Source organism: Acanthopagrus latus, chromosome 21 (genome assembly GCF_904848185.1).
Source record: "Acanthopagrus latus isolate v.2019 chromosome 21, fAcaLat1.1, whole genome shotgun sequence".
Taxonomy (NCBI): domain Eukaryota; kingdom Metazoa; phylum Chordata; class Actinopteri; order Spariformes; family Sparidae; genus Acanthopagrus; species Acanthopagrus latus.
Genome location: NC_051059.1, coordinates 12,253,357 through 12,271,914, shown reverse-complemented (window position 1 = coordinate 12,271,914; position 18,558 = coordinate 12,253,357). Strand labels below are relative to the sequence as shown.

Sequence of the window (18,558 nt, the reverse complement as noted above, 5' to 3'; positions counted from 1 at the left end):
AGACTGCAGCCACGGTTGAACCTCTTGCAACAGAATTGATTAATACTGTGAAAAAATAAGGAAGTATCCAACATCAAGAGCTGGAGGTTTTCTCAGTTCACTGGAATCAAAGAGAGGAAGAAACCTTTTGAATAATAAGACTGAAATGTTTATCCAACTTTTAAACTTGAATAGATTTATTCGGCCCATGGAATTAAATCATTTTTTGTCTATCTTGATGTAAAAGTAGATCTGTGATCTATTTTGAGCCATGCACTTCTATAAAAGCTACTGTTATATATTGTGATTATAGCTTAACTGTCATATAATCACAATTTGACACGGCCTGTCCTCAACTACTGCTTTTATAATATGAATAACAAGAACCTTGTAGCTGCAAATGTCTCACTGTTTTTCCTTGATAGAAGAAAAGCAAGCTGGAGCTACTGACAGGCCGAGTTATACAGAGCTGGTTAGCAACCAATCGGACAGCAACCAGCTGGACAGCTTGATTTTAGCTGACTGTTTTCTTTCTAAACTTTATTTTTTTATTCTATGCCACATGACACACTGACACCTTTTTTTCTAATTTTACATCTTGTCTTCTCTCCCATGTACTCTTTAAAAAAGTTTTAAATATTTAACTCTTACCAACGACTGCAAAGAAAAAAAAGCATCCAAAAAGATAATTTTTGGATCAATAACAGTACTATAGATTCATTTAAATACAATTATCCACCAAATTCCATTCACTCAACTGTGACTATAGAGGTTAAACCCGTTTTTTAAAAGGCAATACCTGAAATTACACAGTCCCATTTAGCATTTAAATTCATTGTGACAATCTGTGACAATCTCACCAAAAATCTGTCACGCAGTTGTTTGGACAAATGGTGCACAAGAGGTTTTGTGAAAGTATGTCATGAGGCGTCGACAGCTTTATTGAGTGATTTAAAAACCAGCTACATTTTTATAAATGTCTCTGTTAATGCATTCTAAAATGCAAACCCCAAGCTTGTAATTCTGTATGATAATTTATCTATATTTTACAGCATTCTAACATTTATTATTAGTCATGGAGGGGATTACACAAATCCTGTTGGATGTAGGAATCCTATATTATTAAAAAAAACGGTGGTGAGAACAAAGAAGAACTAGGACACGGCTCACATCTGCAAAAACATAAAACAATGAAGTTTAATATTAATTTCAGTTTTACATATCTGCACTGTGCCAAATATGTCAGCACGGCAGCTTTTTTCCAATTCAGATGTTGTTCTTCTCTGTAGTCTCATCAGTTATCCTCAAAAAAAACAAAGGAGAGGCACGACTACGAGGACAGCTACACTGTTAACTCCTCTTTGAACCCACGAATGATCATTTAACTGAGGAGTGGTGCAACAAGAACTCTTTGAAAGTTGGATAATGGTATAGAAGAGATGGGAGAAAACAGAAGAGCAATTGGGAGCTCGTAGAAGAGCAGGACGGAAATTATTCACTAACATGGCACAACTTCTGATGAAGTCTTGCCTTGGAGTGTATCAAACTGTGTAGGCAGGTCTCTGGCTTTATTGCTGAGGTCATCATTTAATCATGACTGCATGCGACATACAACCCCTGAGAGATGGGAGTGCCTGCCTCCTGTTTGTCTGTTAGTCCTCCACTTCTTCTCATCGTCTATAACAAGCACACTTCAAATGGACTCTATAAGCTCCACAAAGCTCAAATACATGCTGCTGCATCTACAGTGCTTCTGTGGAGGAAATGCTCCGGGGATTTTACCCATGAAGCTTCCAGGACCAGTATATTGACAAAAATAGAGCACTTTGATTATGAAAGAGGACTCAAAGGGATAATACACCAAACACAGCTATGTAAAAAAAAAGCATAGTTAAAAGCATGGTGAGCTGTTGAGTCTTACAAAAGAGTTCTGCTTGGAGGAATGTTTACGTGATCGGATCTGCATCAGCCAGTTATTGAAAACATTTGTGTGTGAAGCTGGGTATAGTTTTCAAATGTCAATGTTAGCGCCGTTGGCAGAGTTTCAGTATCATTTCCAAAGTCATATTTTCGATACCTGACTTTGAAGAGTGAAAACATTTCTTCAAAACATTCTTTTAATGTAAAGCTGCGGTATTAAATAGCGTACGATTCAACCATTAAAAAATAATTGGGTTTATGTTTTATGTGAACAGTGTCACTCATGTTGATGGGGGTGGCTGCTCCATCAAACTCATTTCCAGCTGGAGCAAGCAGCTAATTTTGACCAAAAAAAAAACCCACCACTGTACACTATATGTCCAATCTAAATGTTCAGAAACTAGCTGATGAACATGGTGAACCATTTAGTAGCTAAATAACCAATAATTCCCCTCAGGAGCTGGTAGAGACCAAAAACAGAGCAAAAAGAATGTGAACATTGGCCAGAAACCGCTCCAAATAAATGCTAATGTTGCTTCGTGATATGTAAATACCCAAGCAACTGCTTACATGTTTACCTGAGGTGACAATATGTCAATGCAAGTTTCACAAACAACCCAACCCTTTCAGATGGTAAATGTTGCTTAAAGCCAAGATCCTGTATAAGAACTTTGCCAAAACAAAACAGCCTGCAATTGGACAAATAGTTAAATATGTGTGAGCACTGCCTTCCGATGATTGGCAGCTTTATATAAAGTGTTCAAGAATTGATGCCAGGGACACATTTCGTTTGGTACCCACCCTGACTCTTTGTCAGCTGAACTTTTTTTTTTTTTTTTTTTGGGAAAATGGATAATATTCTTCTGAACTTGACAGCCTGTGGGATTCTACTCCCCTCTACTGCATATCTCTGTTGACGCAGCTCTGCATCACCCTGCTGCAGTTGGCCAGAAAACGGTGACAACCCTCAGTGACTCAGACAGTCTGTGACCCCTGCCACATCAAATGAACTCTGTTAGCCCATCAGACTACAGCGGACCTCACTGACTCCACACACACCCTGTGGTCCCGACTATAAACAGGGGTACGCATAGTTTCTAACACATAGAGCTGTGGGCCTACACTGAACTTGTGACTGAATGAGAAATGGAAGTTCATGATGCTGATGATTCTCAGTGTCCAGTGCATCTAAAAATACAACACCCTAAAAAAGAGATTAACCGAGTGGTTGATTAACAGTGTAGCGAACCAACAGAAAGTTTATTAGGGAGTATCATGTTTCTGTTTGTAATCAAATAATCATTTGAGTTTTCATCCAAGTTATCAAGCAACAAACTGAAGCTCCTCTCTCCCACAGAGAACACTGTTCCTGAAACGCCTCGTCAGAAGTCCCGCCTTTAATTCTGTGTCTTCATGACATCACATTATGTAACCATGTCAACACGTTTGCTTGATTTATGCCTGGTGGCTAGTTTTGGATGTGAATAACTTAGCATAGCTCCTCTGCTGTTAGCGGTGCTGGCATGTCAGGCGTGTGTGAGCTGACCAATCAGAGGAGACTGGGCATTCAGGAGGAGGGTCCTTAAAGAGACAGGTGCTAAATCAGAGTGTTTTAGTCAGAGGGGTAATACAGTGCTGCAGAACTGGACAGAAAAAGAGTAGTTTTTTTGAGAATTAAAGCTTACGACCCAATTGTAATAGTTGTAAAAGTCCAATATTCACTCCACCAACTCGTGAGAAAATTATCTGGCTGCAAAATGCTCCATTGTGTTCATCAGCAAGTTCCCAGCTTTGTCTTAATGCCATTTAAAAGAGTACAGTCACAATTCTCTGTGTCTTCAGGTGACCCCTTTCACATAACACACAGTCATTTGATCCATGGTTAAATTAGAAACATCAATAATAGCACTTCCTCTTGCCCCCCCATTTGCGGACACAGCCTACAAGTGATTCCAAAATCCTTCCTCGTACAGTCTATAACTCATCTGCACAGCTCCGATCAAAGCCGACAGCTGCCCACTCTCTGCGAAGTGAAAACCTGTTTTGGTGAGGACTGTATTTCACTCAAGGCTACGGCCCCCAACAGACTATCTGGAGCTCCACTTTTTCTGGTGGCCTGTCTGTTCCTAGTGTTTGGAGGAGAGGTGAGAAACACAGTGACTCAGTCTGACTTACAGCCTGCCAAGCTGCTGTCAGCCTCCCTAAATATATCTGCTAATAACATTTGTTACAGTGGAGAGGAGAAGCATCCGAGAAACCAACCTTGGACGGGCTCTGTCTATGTTCTGCTGTTTCAGATCTAGGTTAAGCTGAGCAGCGCGCTGTGGGATGATGAGGTAATGCTTTGTAGATGTCCTAGCAGCATGGCAGTCTGTCTGTCCGTCTGTTGGTTGGTCCACGACATTAGTCCAGCTTGATATATTAACAACTATTGGATGGGTCGCCGTGAACTCTTGCACAGACTTGACCGATTTTGAGATGATGAGGCTTACTGACTTGGGCAATCCCCTGACATTTCTTCGATTGACACTTTGTCAAACTTAAGATTCTTCTTATTGGCAGAAATGTTCAGTTTTGGCAATTCATTTTAAAGCCTTTATTGGCCAATACCAAAACCACGCCAATATTATTGTGTATCAATAGTCAAAAAAGCTATTAAAACTGATGGTATTTCCATCGCCCTCAGTTGGACGATTTTTGCACGAATTTGCAAAATGTTTGCAAACTAGTAGACAGGTGCAAGAGAAGCAGAAGGAAATCAGGAACATTCTCCTGAGGTCTAAAGATAACTATGAGCAGCAGATGGAAAAGAGGATGAGGGAGAGCAACCCAAAAGAGTTAACAAGAACAAACTCTGTAAGCTTGTTTAGCAATATTGTGGGTCAACAACAACCCAGTATGTCAGAAGGATCACACCCTCCCTGTGGTGAGTATGACTTGTTAGCATCAGGACGGAGATATAGATTATCACCAGAGATCTGTTATACCCTTCAGTGTAGCTATGTTAAACAAATCATTCTATATAAGGTGTGTGTTACTTGCATTTTGGTATATTTATATTCCATATTGTTGGTGATGATGTCAAGCAGTTAAACGTCTACTTTTGTCTGTATTTGTCATGGTAGTTTTTGTTGAACAAACACCTAAAGCTGAATGCCAAACTTAAAAGGGGAACATGGTAAACCCTACACCTGCATGTTAGCATGTTAGCATGTTACATTTCATTTTGCTCTCAAATGTGTTTCATCTCCCTGCCGCAGATTAAATATACATGATCATCTATTGAGTTAAGATTCATTCATCACCTAAGACCAAAGCTGGATACTGCTGATATTAAACATCACCACAAAGGGACGTTTAAATGTCCCAGCAGCTCTGAACTTGCGGGGCTTGGAGACAGAAACCAGTAATTAATCTAAAATCTCTCCCTCGCAGACATTTATAAAACCTCAGGATGTATCGACAGTAATTCAACATGTTCCCACAATTTAACGACTTTAAGATCCTGACTGGGTTACTAAAAAATTCAGATGGTTGCCATCTTTGATATATGACTGGTGCTTTAAATCCAAGTCAAACATGAAATACGAGTCGCAAGGTTTCTGAAGATTGCATCTGAGATGACTTCAGATGTGTTTCAAAATGCGTTTTAAGTGTCCCTCAATTCGTCTGATGACATTCAAAGACACAATGCGCTTGCCGCTACAGTGAACGCTTCAGGATGTTTTATGATTACAAAGTGGCGGCTTTGATACTCGCGTGAATCGAAACACTTGCCAGGCCGTGTTCATACAGAGGAGGAATTTCATTTTTCAAGGGTTTTAAACTTCAAAGGCCAGCGCTTCGGAATTATAACCCATCACTCCAGGGTTTCATGCAGAATTGATGATTTCCCTCTTTGCTTTGTGTCACAGATAGTTTTGCCTTCAGGGTAACAATGTCATTGCTTCCAAATTGCTTTACAACCCACCTTAAAGGTTCAACCTATTTCAAATATCATCAAATTTGAGATAAGCATACTTATTGCTAATATCGGGAATCGGGGGCTGCCTCGTGTTTACAGCACAGGTCTGACCTTTTAAACCTATAATTTCAGTGATTTCTTGAGGAACAATAATATTTCATGAGTAAACACCTTCTGCTGCCAATTATGTAAATGGTGAAATCGAGCAGCCGCTGTGCGATGATAAGCTTCATATGGACGCGTGTCACTGCAGCAGATTTCCACTTACAGCAGAGTCCCTGCGCTTCTCCTCTCCTCCCGCTGCTCTCCTTCCCATTGGCGGAGTCAGGCACAAGATATTAACTAGGTCAATGAGATTCCTTCACACTCCTCTGACAGGGAACCACAGCAGAGGAGAGCAGAAAATGTGAAGAAGCAGCAGATATGAGAAAATCAGGAGACTCTTCAAAGCCAACATCTCTTCTGCTGAGATCTTGGGAGAAAGACGGGGCGCGAGGCGGCTGATGTGACATGAATCAAACGGTGTCTGCAGTGACTCTCGCTCAGACGCTGCTGATGTGACTTATCAAGAATTCAGGCATTCCCCACACGCTCCTTTGTAGTCGTGAAGCAAAACAACAAAAGACTCCAGGAGATACCCTCGATTCCTATTTTTACATGGGCGGAAAAACCCGCCCCCCGCAAATACTGCCAATGCTCAATACTGATTTGCTAACTACAAAACAACACACACACAAAAGTGTTAGGTTGGTGTTTAGATGTTTCGAAGATGTCAACATCCCACAACAGGAACTGTAAGGCAAAATGTGCTATCTTTGTACAAAGTGTGCTATCCTTGTCAGTCTCATTATTGCCAGTCTTTACGCTAAAATTCATACCTGTATCCTGTGCAATCCAATTTTCAATGTGCAATTATATTATACATATTTTAGTACATTGCTATACATCATGTGTATTTCAATTGTGGGTGCAATTATTCTCCTTGATCAAAGGTATATAGTGTATATAGTCTTCATTTTATAATTATTTTTTACCTAACTTTGATGTTTTGTTTGTTTTTCCATTTTTATCCTCCAAACAGTCATTCAGCTTGTGACTCTCAAGCTGTTACAAGAAGCATATTTCCCTGCAGACCCTTTTGAATTAATCCATGTTTTGAGTGTCAGCAAATAGGAGTATTATATATCATGATGTAATGACACCTACATACATGTGGTGATATAAACAGAGTGTGGTGTTTACACACTCTCCAAAGTGTGGTGTACAATATGTAGATTTCCGCTTTCTTTTTTGGTGTTCTGTCCTCATGAGTTCTGATGTCAAGTCAATTCTTCTGCACGTCAACAAATCTGACACAAGACACATCTGATACTCACTGAGGAGGAAAAGAGCAGCGCGGCGGATTATTGTTATGAAAGATGAACTTATCGCACAGGGGGACGCAGAGCACCTAATAAATCACCTGATGCTCCTGTTATGCTCCTTGACGTTTCATTAGTTCCATTTCATTACGCGTATCAGCAGGCCTTTCTTCAGATGTCATGAGGGATGAAAAATATCTCCGCCAATCGCTGCTCGCCTGCGTACTGACCACCCAAAGGCAGTGGCAGCAATTTGCTCTTCGAGCCAATACAGTAACAACAGAGGGTCCTGTCAGCCGGCCCTGCTAAACTGTATAATAATATCAGGTCTCTGAGCCGTGGAGCTGCGGTCATATCGCAGGCAAACAGGGCCTACAGCCATCTGATTACAGCCATTCTCTGCCTCTCTGCCTCTTTGTCTTCCTCTCTCTCTCTCTCTCTCTCTCTCTGTCCCCCTCCCATCAGGGTGCCGAAGCACGCCATGCTGTTTTATAACAGGCCTTCTTGTTGGATTAATCCATGCAGGGGTGCCAATCTCCGGGCCAGAGTCACACCGTGTAGCCTCTGAGAGGAGAGAACAGGCACAGGGACAGGAGGAGATGGGATTTAAAAGGCCAGAGATGCCCAGACATCTGAGGTCAGCTGCCCTTTTTAACACTGTGGTGAGAAAGTGCGACAGGAAAAGTGACTGAAGAAACTTGCTTGTTTTCTGCAAAGTGTGTTACCGCCTAACTTTAGTGAGGAAAGGACTGCGGGAGATCACTTAAAAGGCAAAATGGACAAAGACATAGGTGCTCAGGACTCATGGCATCCCCCTGTCCTGAGACGAGATCTACCCCAGGAAGTCTTCAGTACCAAAGGGATTTTTGGATTTATGAACACGTTACTATCTCAGAGTGCGTCTTCTCATGCTGTTACCACAATTACTGTCAGTGGCTACAAAGCAGAGACCTGCAAAGAATATTAAGTGTTAAAATCCAAAACGGCGATGTAAACTCACTATCAGAGCGGCTATGGACCAGGGCGGCTGTGGCTCAGCATCTTGTTATCGGAAGGTTGCTGGCTCAATTCCCCTGTTCTGCATGTTAAAGTGTCCTTGGACAAGATACTGAGCCCCAAACTGCTCCTGATGCACCTTGGTCGTCACCTTGCATGACAGCCACTGCCATCAGTGTATGAATGTATGTATGAATTACTGTGAGTCGCTTTGGACAAAAGCATCTGCTACATGTCCTAAATGTAAATGAAACACTTTATACTTTTCCTGATAATGCTACACGATAAATCAGCAGGAGGAGCGCTCGTTTGATGTTAGCTATTAGCAACTAATATATCTTTTAAAAAGCATTATTGGTCAAAAATGTGCTGATGAATAGTTATCATCATCAAGAAATGATAATTAAGAAATGAGAAGAAAAACGGGTCTAAATTTCAGATCTTGAGGCTTTCGGAGACTAGGATTACGACGGACGAGCTGTATTGAGCCTTTTCAGGTTTGGGGGCTTTTTGTTACTTTTTTAACATTTTTAAAACATAAAGTCTGCTTTGCTGTGAAGCACCACAGATGTTTTGTAGACTATGAAAGGCATAGTGGTGGGGGGGGAACAGGAGTGAATTGCCTTTTATGGGTGAACTGTTCCTTTAAAGAGTAAATTGCAGCTTAATGTGACATCACAACAAGTTTCTAGTAAACAAATGTTCTGATTTATTGATGCTAATACTTTTAACTCATTTAAAGATGATATCAAAGTCAAGTTACAACATGCATTTAAAGAAGGTTAAAAGTGAAAACAGGTAGTCTGGAGCTGCGGTGCCACTGTGGGAACTGAAGAAGTCAAAAACTGAATGGAGAGCAGGAGATGTTCACTGTGTTACGTTACACCTGGGTCGAAATGTACAAGATCTAATTCAAGCAGGAAGAAACAACCTTTCAGTCCAGCTGAACCACATTCTTATCAGTAAAGCATGTTCCTCCTCTCTCCTCTGTCACTGAGATTTATCTCTGTGACTGCAAAAGCGAAAGGCAGATTCTTAGATTCATCTATTTAAATTCATCCCTGACTAAGTGTATGTAAACACTCTTACCATCCCCCCTGCTATCACCAATAAAAGGACAAATGGGATACCTGCTGCACTTTCTGAATTTTACGGGATTTTAAAATGAGGACACGGTGATTAACTGGACGAAAAAAAAAAACGCGGATGAAAATATTGGGGCGCTGCATCGTAAACAAACACTTCTCGTGAGGAATGGGGGGCATGTGGTCACATGATGCAGAAGTGCGGATCCAGAGACGGCTTGTATTTTTCTGGGACAAACCTTAAGGGAGTACAAAAAAAAAAAAAAAAAAAAAAATCAGCAATCATTTGGAGCAGCCGCTGTCAGAGCCTCCCTCTCCTGTTTCTCTGTGTACAACAGAGCCCGTCTCATCCCGTTTTTATGTATCGCAGCACTGCTCAGAATTAAGGGCCTGGAACCGGCAAGTAATAACTCGTCATCTTTACTGCTCGTCTGTCATTTCCTTCCATTAGTTAACCAGCGTGGAGCTCTGGCAACGAAAGCTGGAGTTTGCATTTGCTGCATTAGCACATCTACACTTGACATGGATTTCCTGTCTTTATAATGAGCACACGCAGAGCTCCGTCTGAGGCTGACAAGCTGCCTTTAAAAGCAAAAATGTCGCACACTCTGACAGGTTAAGGTCACAAATTGTTTCAGAATATAGACCTGCAGCCGGTGCAGAGGGGCAGAGGTCATTCAGAGTCACTGCGGCTCGAGTTGGGAATCAAACCAGCAGCACACGTGATAAAAACAGACATGGTTGCCAAGAGGAAAGCCACATCTCCATACCGACTGGTCTGGTATTAGCCTACTTTCTCTTCATTGCCAGACGGCGTGTTACCTGCTGTTGTCAGAATCGATTAGTCTAAGCTGCTGAGCCCAATGAGAACAGCCTCGGCTCATCTTATTACCTGAGAGAGGAGCCTTCCTCCACGTCTACGGAAAGCAAATACTCTCCCCGCAGAGATGTTTTAACTGATTTAGAAAAAAAAATAACTTGAAGTGTCTGTAAGTTACAGTTACAGTGCAACTGCTAGATGCAGGTTAATGATAATGTCTACAAGCAAGGCTGAAATTAAGACTCGGGTGTACTAAACTAACTGTATGCATGTTGTTTATGTTTCCCAAAGCAGCATGCGAGCTGAGGTCCCAAAACTCTGGCTGCAACCAACAACTATTTGCTTGAAAAATGACTGAAACGATTAACAGATGATCAAAATAGTCGCCGCATAGCTTTCCCTCGATCGACTAATCGAGTAGATCAGGAAGAAAATATTGGAGAAAATGTGAATGCCATGAAACTGTAAATACGGGGAGCAAAATCCAAATGAAAACAGCCAATTGACTCCTGTTTACACTGCGGAAAAATAATTACAGTAAGGTTCTGATTGGCTGGATTCACAAAATATCTGCCAGCTCATTAAATCTGCTGTAAGAGTCACTTTTCTTTTTTAAATCAGTGTTAAGTAGCTCTTTAATCCAACAGTAATCATTGTTCATAGAGCGTTTGGTCAGTAATCCGTGTCTCTCCTCCCCTCTGTAAAAGAGAAAAGAAATGTCCTGGTATCCCTGCCCACTGTATCCAATAAAGAGGCGGTCCTGTCTGCTCGGGCAGAACAGGGAAAGCTACCAGTTCCCACCCTTTCTTCTGCGACCAGTCTACCAGAGCTCAGCCGTGGATAAGGACATCTTGGTGTACTAAGTTGCATGCAGCCTGAAGTCACTCAGACAGTCTGTGCATCACTGCACAAAGCGATTGTTTTGAAACGGCCGTCACAGAGCGTCCAAGTGATTGATGAAATTAATTCCACTGCAGTGATCCTGCTGATCAGGCCGGTGATCGCCATTGATCTGCAATAGACTCATATTAACTGAGATTTCCCCTCGTTTACATGCGAGAGAGAGAGAGAGAGAGAGAGAGAGAGGGGCCAAAGCACTTAAAGCATTTAAAATAGAGAAGTGCCAGAGGTGGCGACTGTATGACACGTATCTCGCCCCGCTCCCCGCAGAAGCCAGGCCTCTGCTTTATCACCGCTGAACCGGGCGACACAACGGCTCTTTGTGCACAAAAGCAAATGTCTTCAGACGAGCTGCTGCGCACTAAAAAGCATCTCCACAATTATCCCCTCACCTCTTTGGTCCTCTCCAGCTCGTTGTGCAGCGCCTGTTTGGAAATCTCCACCTCGATGATCTTCTGTCGGAGCAGCTCGTTCTCGTCCTCGGCCCGGCTGCGTTTGTCCTCCACGCTCTCCAGCTCATTGTGCAAACGCACCGACACGTCTTTGGCCACCTGAGATCACAGCGACAGAGCAAACACGCACAAAACAGGAGACACAAAATGAGCGCATGAATATTTTATAATTTGCGCCTTTAATGTACACAATACACCATACACATACACACTCAGCTTTAAGCTTTTAAGCCATTTGATGGCATCAGGGCAAGGGCTGGGAATCTAGAACCAGCTCGGCACTGTCCGGTGCCCTGTAATAAGTTCCTTCAGTTCAGGCCAGCACATGATGTCAGAGACATGCTAGTGCAAAGTCTGCTCTGCTGGAAACTTTCAACAAGAGGGAGTCATGGCAGAGAGGAAAGTGTGACTTTTTTCTCCACACTGTGTTCTAGAGATCAGCCCGGGCCCTGATGTCATCAACGCCTCTGTTGTTTTGCTGTAAAAACGAGAAAGATTGATAATGGCGTTGATGTCAACAACATCTTGTCTGTCGTCATCCCTGATTAGGAAATTAACTTTCCAGTGAGATTTACTGTCATTTCAAATATCAGCTCAGAGTCTTCAGAGTTGTTTCCCCCGGTGCCGTGAGTCACCACCTTATCAAACTTCTAACCCAGTTAAGAATCCATATTTCATTAATCCGGGCTCAGTGGAGAGCTTTACGATTCTGTTTTAAGCTTTAGCGGGTTGCAATGATACATTTCTGGGGAAATACTCGTCATAACTTGGTATGAAAATCGTACAATCTGAAAAGACTAAGGGAAAGTCACAGAGTAACCGCTGACGCTGACCTTGAGGTCCTGCTCCAGACTCCGGAGCAGCTCTCCGTCCACGTGGCCGGTCTGTGCGACCCGCAGGCTCTTCTGCTCTGCTTTTCGCAGGCGGTACTGCAGGATGCGGCAGTTCTTGTTGGAGCGGTCCAGTTCCCTCCGCAGCTCCTGCAGCTGGTACACCTCCTCCTCCAGGTAGCTGTCTCGCACCTCCTCCATCTCCGCCCGCAGCTCGTCCACTTCATCCTGAGAGAGCACACAGAGAAAACTTGGGTTCAGGACCACTTCCACATTGTGATAATCGATCAGAAGGTTGATATCCATTATTGGTACCAACAAGTTTTGATTTTTTTTTCTTTTTTTACACCAGTGAAAATTGGCATGTACTAAAGTAAAACTCTGAGCTGCAAGTAGAACTCTGTGCATGTTTACTCCGTTTTAATGTTTTCATTCTGCTTTGCAAACAGCAGTGAGTACTTTTATGTTTCTTGGTATTTAAAGGTTAAAGGTGACGACTTGGGTTTGCGTTTAACTTTCTAGCTATTACTTCCAATGATGTACCATCTAATTCTGCAGCAGCAACACTTCTGTTCCAGATCCCGGGTCGATGCTGGATTTTGGGGCCGAAGCCGATATTAGGATGTAAAAAAAAGTCACGCCATGTTCATTTAATTATAAGGTTTAGACAAAGAAATAACAGACTGATGATGCTGCTTTTCTCAAAGACCAACCAGTCGTGGGTTGAATGGAGTTTTAGCTGAGCGTGGTATTAGAGAAAAGGTCACAGGATCATCAACATCAAAAGAAGTAAAAGGATAGAGAGTTATCTGCACCCACTTAAAGGTTAAACGCAATGCCAAAAAAAACCCCAAACACAACCCAAAAAAATTTTTAAAAATTTGCATTTCTTTTTCACTGAAAAAAAAAAATTGGTGATGATGTGACTTTTGCTGAGTTCTGTACCCAACAAACATGGTCCCTTAAGTCTGGAGACTCTCAGCATCTCAGCTGCACCCCGTCATCGCCTCACTTTCACCAACCGAGTCGCCAGGATATCATGTTAGCGGTTAACGTTTCTGCACACCGCATACACACGTCCAAGTTGGACGTTTGCACCAATCTTGGCATATCATGATCACATCACATGCTCATTAGCTGACTTTCGCATCGGGAGGTGGAGGGGATGGATGGAGGTGCCGTTATTACAACCAGCGAGGTCGCCAAACGGTGAACACAGTTCGAGTCACAACAGTGGATATTTTCAAGGACACCTCGAGGACATTTTATGATCGTGACAAAAACACAAGGACTTTTTATATATATATATATATATATATATATATATATATATATAAAAAGTCCTTGTTGTTTTTTTTACTCGAACCAAGCGCTTTTGCAGAGCAAAGGTTGGTTTGCACTGATGTTAGTTTCAGGCTGTCTGAGAGGAAAGTCTGAACTGACAACGATGCTGGACGAAGAAAGATTTGTAGTTCATCTTGTTGTGGGAAAAACAGACAAACCAGCTGATGGATGACACGGAAATGACAAAAAAACCCACTGATTTCTTCTTTTCTTAATGTAACATTTTGGCCATTTCTAACCTTCACTGACAGACTTTAGAGCTCTATTGGAAATCGGGGTTAGACAAAAAGGTGACAAGGGTCTCGAGCCAGACTGAAACATCGGACGCCTATTTACATTTTCCTGACGTAACTTTAATTCTTTTGTTGACAAAATGTTAAAGGAAACAAGCAATGAAGAGGTTAATGTGGTTTACAGTTGCTCAAACACTGATCTACACACTTTCAATAACAACAGAGGGACTTTTCAACTCAACAACATAAATTCAAAGAATTTGTAGGCGTTCCAGGCATGAAGCTTTTAAAAAGAAGAAGATGCAATATAATATATACCTTTGTAGATCACGCTAATGCTTCGATATGATTACATGAGTTCCAGTAATGCAAGTACTCTCAGTACTGGTGATGTAACATTACTAGCTGGCTCTAAGCATCTTATCTCTTGGATTGGACGCATTCAACTTCCCCATCTCTATCAACACGAGACAGCGCCGGCAGGAACAGAGGTTAGAAGACAAAGATTTATCTGCAGTACTACGGTGGTTTGTTCGGTAACCTAAGGGGGGTAAAAGTTTGCCTCCATCCTGAGGAATCGGTTTGCTCAGTAGATTTCCCCTGGGACAGATATTCCAGGGGTTTGACTGGCACCTGATGAAAAGACAATACTGAAGGAAGGAGCGTGTCAATTAAGGAAAAGTAAATCTATCCTCATTTGCAAAAGCACAGAGCCCACTGTTAAGTGAGGAGGGCCCCCGGAGGAAGGAGCTAATGACCTCGCACAGGGTCGGCCCAATCAATGGTCAGGTTAAAAGCAGAGCCAGAGGCTGAGCGGCGTCCTGGGAGCAGGTACATTCAGAGGATCTCACTGATGTTTATAGGAGCGTGAGCACCGAGCCCTCACCAGTCCTCAGTTGTGTCTTTAAGATGTGTCAACTGTGGAGATCCTCACCGAGCAGCTGCGCTCAATAATTAGAAAATGCGTATTTTCGTTCCAGAAGTCCAAGTCAGTTTCCAGCACGACTAACGATTACTTTAATCATTGATCTGTTGGTTTGTCACTCTCTCAATTAATCGATGAATCTTTTAGTGAAGGTACTGCAGCACAATTTCTGACAAAATGTCAAATAACAAGGAAAAGCAGCAAGACGTCAAATTTGAGAAGCTGGACTCAGCAGGTGTTCATGTATGTTTGCACGTGAAATGACTCAAACAATTAACAGCTTCTAAAAATATATGTTGTTCATAGTAAAGTTCATAGTAAAGCCTGAACTTTTCTCGGACGATATTGGCCTGTCACACATATGCATCGATCTCAGCGTGAAGCTTTTTCGATGTTGTTTTTAACACAACATTGTGTAGAAAAAGATGCTTACAGAAACAAAAGTTATTAATTAAAGTCAATAAAATGTTAAAGATGCCTCTTACAAGCACCAGAATCTTAGAGTGACCTATGTTTTGTTTTGTTCAAACAAAAAGTCCCAAAACCAACAGATTTTCAACATAAAGTTACATGAAACAGAGAAAAGAAGAAAATCTTAAAATTTGAGAAGCTGGCAGAAAATGTTTCAAACTTTTTCTTGACTCAGAATATTTGGAAATAATTGTTAGTAACAGCCCCAGAAAACAGTTTCTTTACCCATTCATGTAGAGACAATGCACAGGTTCATATCCCCCTCACAACCTCTTTTTATCTTTTCTTTCGCTCTTCTCTTCACACAATCAGAAGCAACAAAAACACATGAATATATAATCTTGAACATAAACCAGATGAGGCAAAAATAGAATAAGCAGGGTAAACATGTTGTTCTCTGAGCGGCAGAGGAGACAGTGATGGGGACTCCTATATGTTTTGGGGCCCGGGGGGTGGGGGAGGTGGAGGAGAGTCCACCCCAGAGCCCCAGCTGGCAGACTGACAGCCGTGCGGGAGGGCGTTTGAACCCAACACACATGGGACATCTGACTGTTATCAAGTCCTGTGGGATAAAGCCATTACAGCCAGAGCCAGCAAAGCTGATTAACTCTCTTGTGTTTCCAGCGAGCCAGAGAGAGAGACGCAGACATGCGTGATCAAGTTTGAAATAATACTCAGAGTAACATACAAATAAACCTGTCTGCCATCCGATGAAAAAAAAAAAACAAAAAAAAACGGCAAGATTATTTGCCGCATTATCTGTTTGCCTCCCCTCCCCAACTTATGGGGATAGCCTACTTAATGAAGGGGGGGGAGGGGGATCCTGCATGGTGTCTTCAAGCAGGATCCTTGAGCAATAGGTGAGAAATTAGGAGGAAACTGATTAAAAATCTACTGTGTGTCCCTCAGGACAATATATTCGTGGAGACGATGTTACTCTCTGTGTAACCCAGATGTAAACGGAAGGGGGGCCAAAACATTGAGTCTTTCTGTCAAAAAAGACTCGACAGCAACATATAATACACACTAAAAGTCTAGGCACACACCACGATGAAGCCACTATCAATGAAAGTCCCATCAATAAAGGTCAGATCCAGGGGGGGGGGAAGCCAGGGGAAGGTTAAAAAAGACGACATGATGGATGGAGAATCGACAGAGGGACGTCATGGGGTTGGCAGCTGTGCATCAGACGAAAAGCCTTCAGATTGCTATAAATTATACATTCAGATTCTGCTTTTAATCAGTGAGCAGGTGCAAGTTGCTCAAGGACACTTTAAAAAAAGCAAAAACCAAACAGGTGATGCTGGGGACTGACAGTGGGACTGTCCTGAGAAGAGACAGATCCCAGTCCTGTTTGGGGAAACAGCTGCTTCTGGATGAGAGACTGTAAGAGCCTGCTGAAAAAAAAATGTGGCAATTTTTTTAAATGTAGTTTTGAACTGGGTGTCCGGCAACAAATACGCCTGAGTAGAAAACGACTGTGCCTCGTTTGAGATGACATGGACGTACCTTGAGGTAGTCGTTTTCGGATCTCAAATCCTCAACCTCCCGCAGCAGGTCCTCCTCGGTCACATCCTTGGTGCCTGGCAGTCTGAATTGTGCGCTTGATGCGGGTTTCTCCAGCTTGTGTTTCTCTCCGTGCGCCCCCGGAGCCGGCTGAGCCTGAGACATGCTTCCCTTGGCGCTGGGAGCCTCGGTTGTGCGCGGCGGAGCATCAGCAGCCGCTCCGGTCGCCTCTGCCCGCAGCGGATTATCTGCTCCCAGCTGATCCCGGTCACTGGAGCCGGTACCAGACTCGGCGTCGCTGCTAGCTGCCGGTGCCAGTCTCTGCTCGTCCGACAGCGGCTCGGACGGGCAGTCTGACAGGTCTGAGCTGCTGTCGGTCTGGCTGACCCGGCCGAGAGGCGCCCCGGTCGGTACCCGGATCGGGGATCCATGGCTGGGAGGGCCCGGGGACCCCGAGGCTAGTTTCCCCTTCTTGCTCTTGGCGAGGACGGGACTGCTGGTGCTGTCCGGTTTGATGCTGGCGGCTTTGGGCTCGGCTGCTGCATGCTGGGGCACCTTTAGGGGCTTTTTCGCCACAGACGACTTGGCGTGACTTTTTGCGGCGGCTAGTTTCTCCTTGGACCCGGTGGCGTTGCGCCTGGAGTTGCGGTTCGGATGGGCCAGGGAGGGCAGTGTGGCAGACTGCTGCTGCTGCTTGTTGAGTTTGGGGGATTTGGGCACGATGGCAGGTGGTTTGGCGGAGCGGGAGTGCACATCCTTGAGGAAAGGTCTGGCCGGGGAAGGCGCTCGGTTCAGCCTCTTCTTCTCCAACTGGTGGTTCTGCGGTTTGGTGTCGCTGCCAGAGCCATTGGAGCTCTCCATTATACACCGACACCGGCAGCAGCAGGGGGGCGATGAAGGAAGCGATCAATCCACAGCACCGCGGAAAATCTCTGACATGCGACACCAGAAAAACAGCCAGCTCTCTTCTCTGCCTTCTTCCTCGTCGGGTTGGGGATGCGCATCCTGCGTCGGGCTAAGATGTTTTACTCCATCTCGTCTGCATTCACCAGGTTGTCATTGTAGTCCCCTCTGGAGGAAACACCGCAATAAAAAAAATAATACATTTAAAAAAAAAAAAAAACAGAACGGGGGGATTACTGGGACGGATGGGATGACAGACAGGTTGCATCTGCAGACAGGGCTCGTAAGGCTCAAGTTGGGAAGGAAAGAGTCAGCCCCCCTCTTCCTCCGCGGATCGGGTCTCCATCCCTCTGTTTCACCGGGTGTGAGTGTCGGGGCCCCCGTGTCTCGCACCCCTCTTCCCACTCCCTCCTATCTGACATGTAAGATCTGCAATCGCTGCGGTGCGAGGCTCGACGCCCGTGATTTTCTGCGGGGCGCATGCGCTGCAGCCTCAGAAGCGCCCAAGCACACCCCTTGTTTTCTCTGGGACCAGGTCTGACACGCTTTGGTGCGCATGCCCTAATGACACACACACACACACTATTGGCTGCTGAACACCTTCACGTGAGGTGGAGAGATGGATCCAGGAGATACCGATGCTCACCACGATATATGGAGAGCATTGTAAATCAGTCTCACAAATCAGATCCTCGGATCAGTGGTGGTTTCATCCCCAAGACCCCAATCTGACAAGTCTGACTTTAAGTAAAAACACATACATGTTCAATAAAATAAATGCATTAAAAGTGACTTATCGTTTTGGCAGTCAAACAGAGCAGGTTTGAGAGCAAAATATTCCACACTGCAATTAAAAAACAAAATGGATG

The 18,558-nt window shown here is 43.6% G+C and overlaps 1 protein-coding gene across 6 annotated transcripts in view; it reads right to left on the bottom strand.

Moving 5' to 3' along the window:
* LOC119011604 (microtubule cross-linking factor 1) overlaps positions 1-18,218 on the bottom strand; it is a 73,626-nt gene extending 55,408 nt beyond the window's left edge. For all 6 annotated transcript variants that reach the window (XR_005072227.1, XM_037084880.1, XM_037084881.1 and 3 more), the window contains exons 1-3: positions 16,790-18,218; positions 12,311-12,535; positions 11,418-11,576 (exon numbers count right to left, since the gene is read on the bottom strand). Coding sequence is in view for 5 of the 6 variants with exons in the window: in XM_037084880.1 (XP_036940775.1) it covers positions 11,418-11,576; positions 12,311-12,535; positions 16,790-17,647 (1,242 nt within the window). In the remaining variant the exon portion in view is untranslated. The remainder of the gene's footprint in view (positions 1-11,417; positions 11,577-12,310; positions 12,536-16,789) is intronic.
* Between the last annotated feature and the right edge of the window lie 340 nt (positions 18,219-18,558).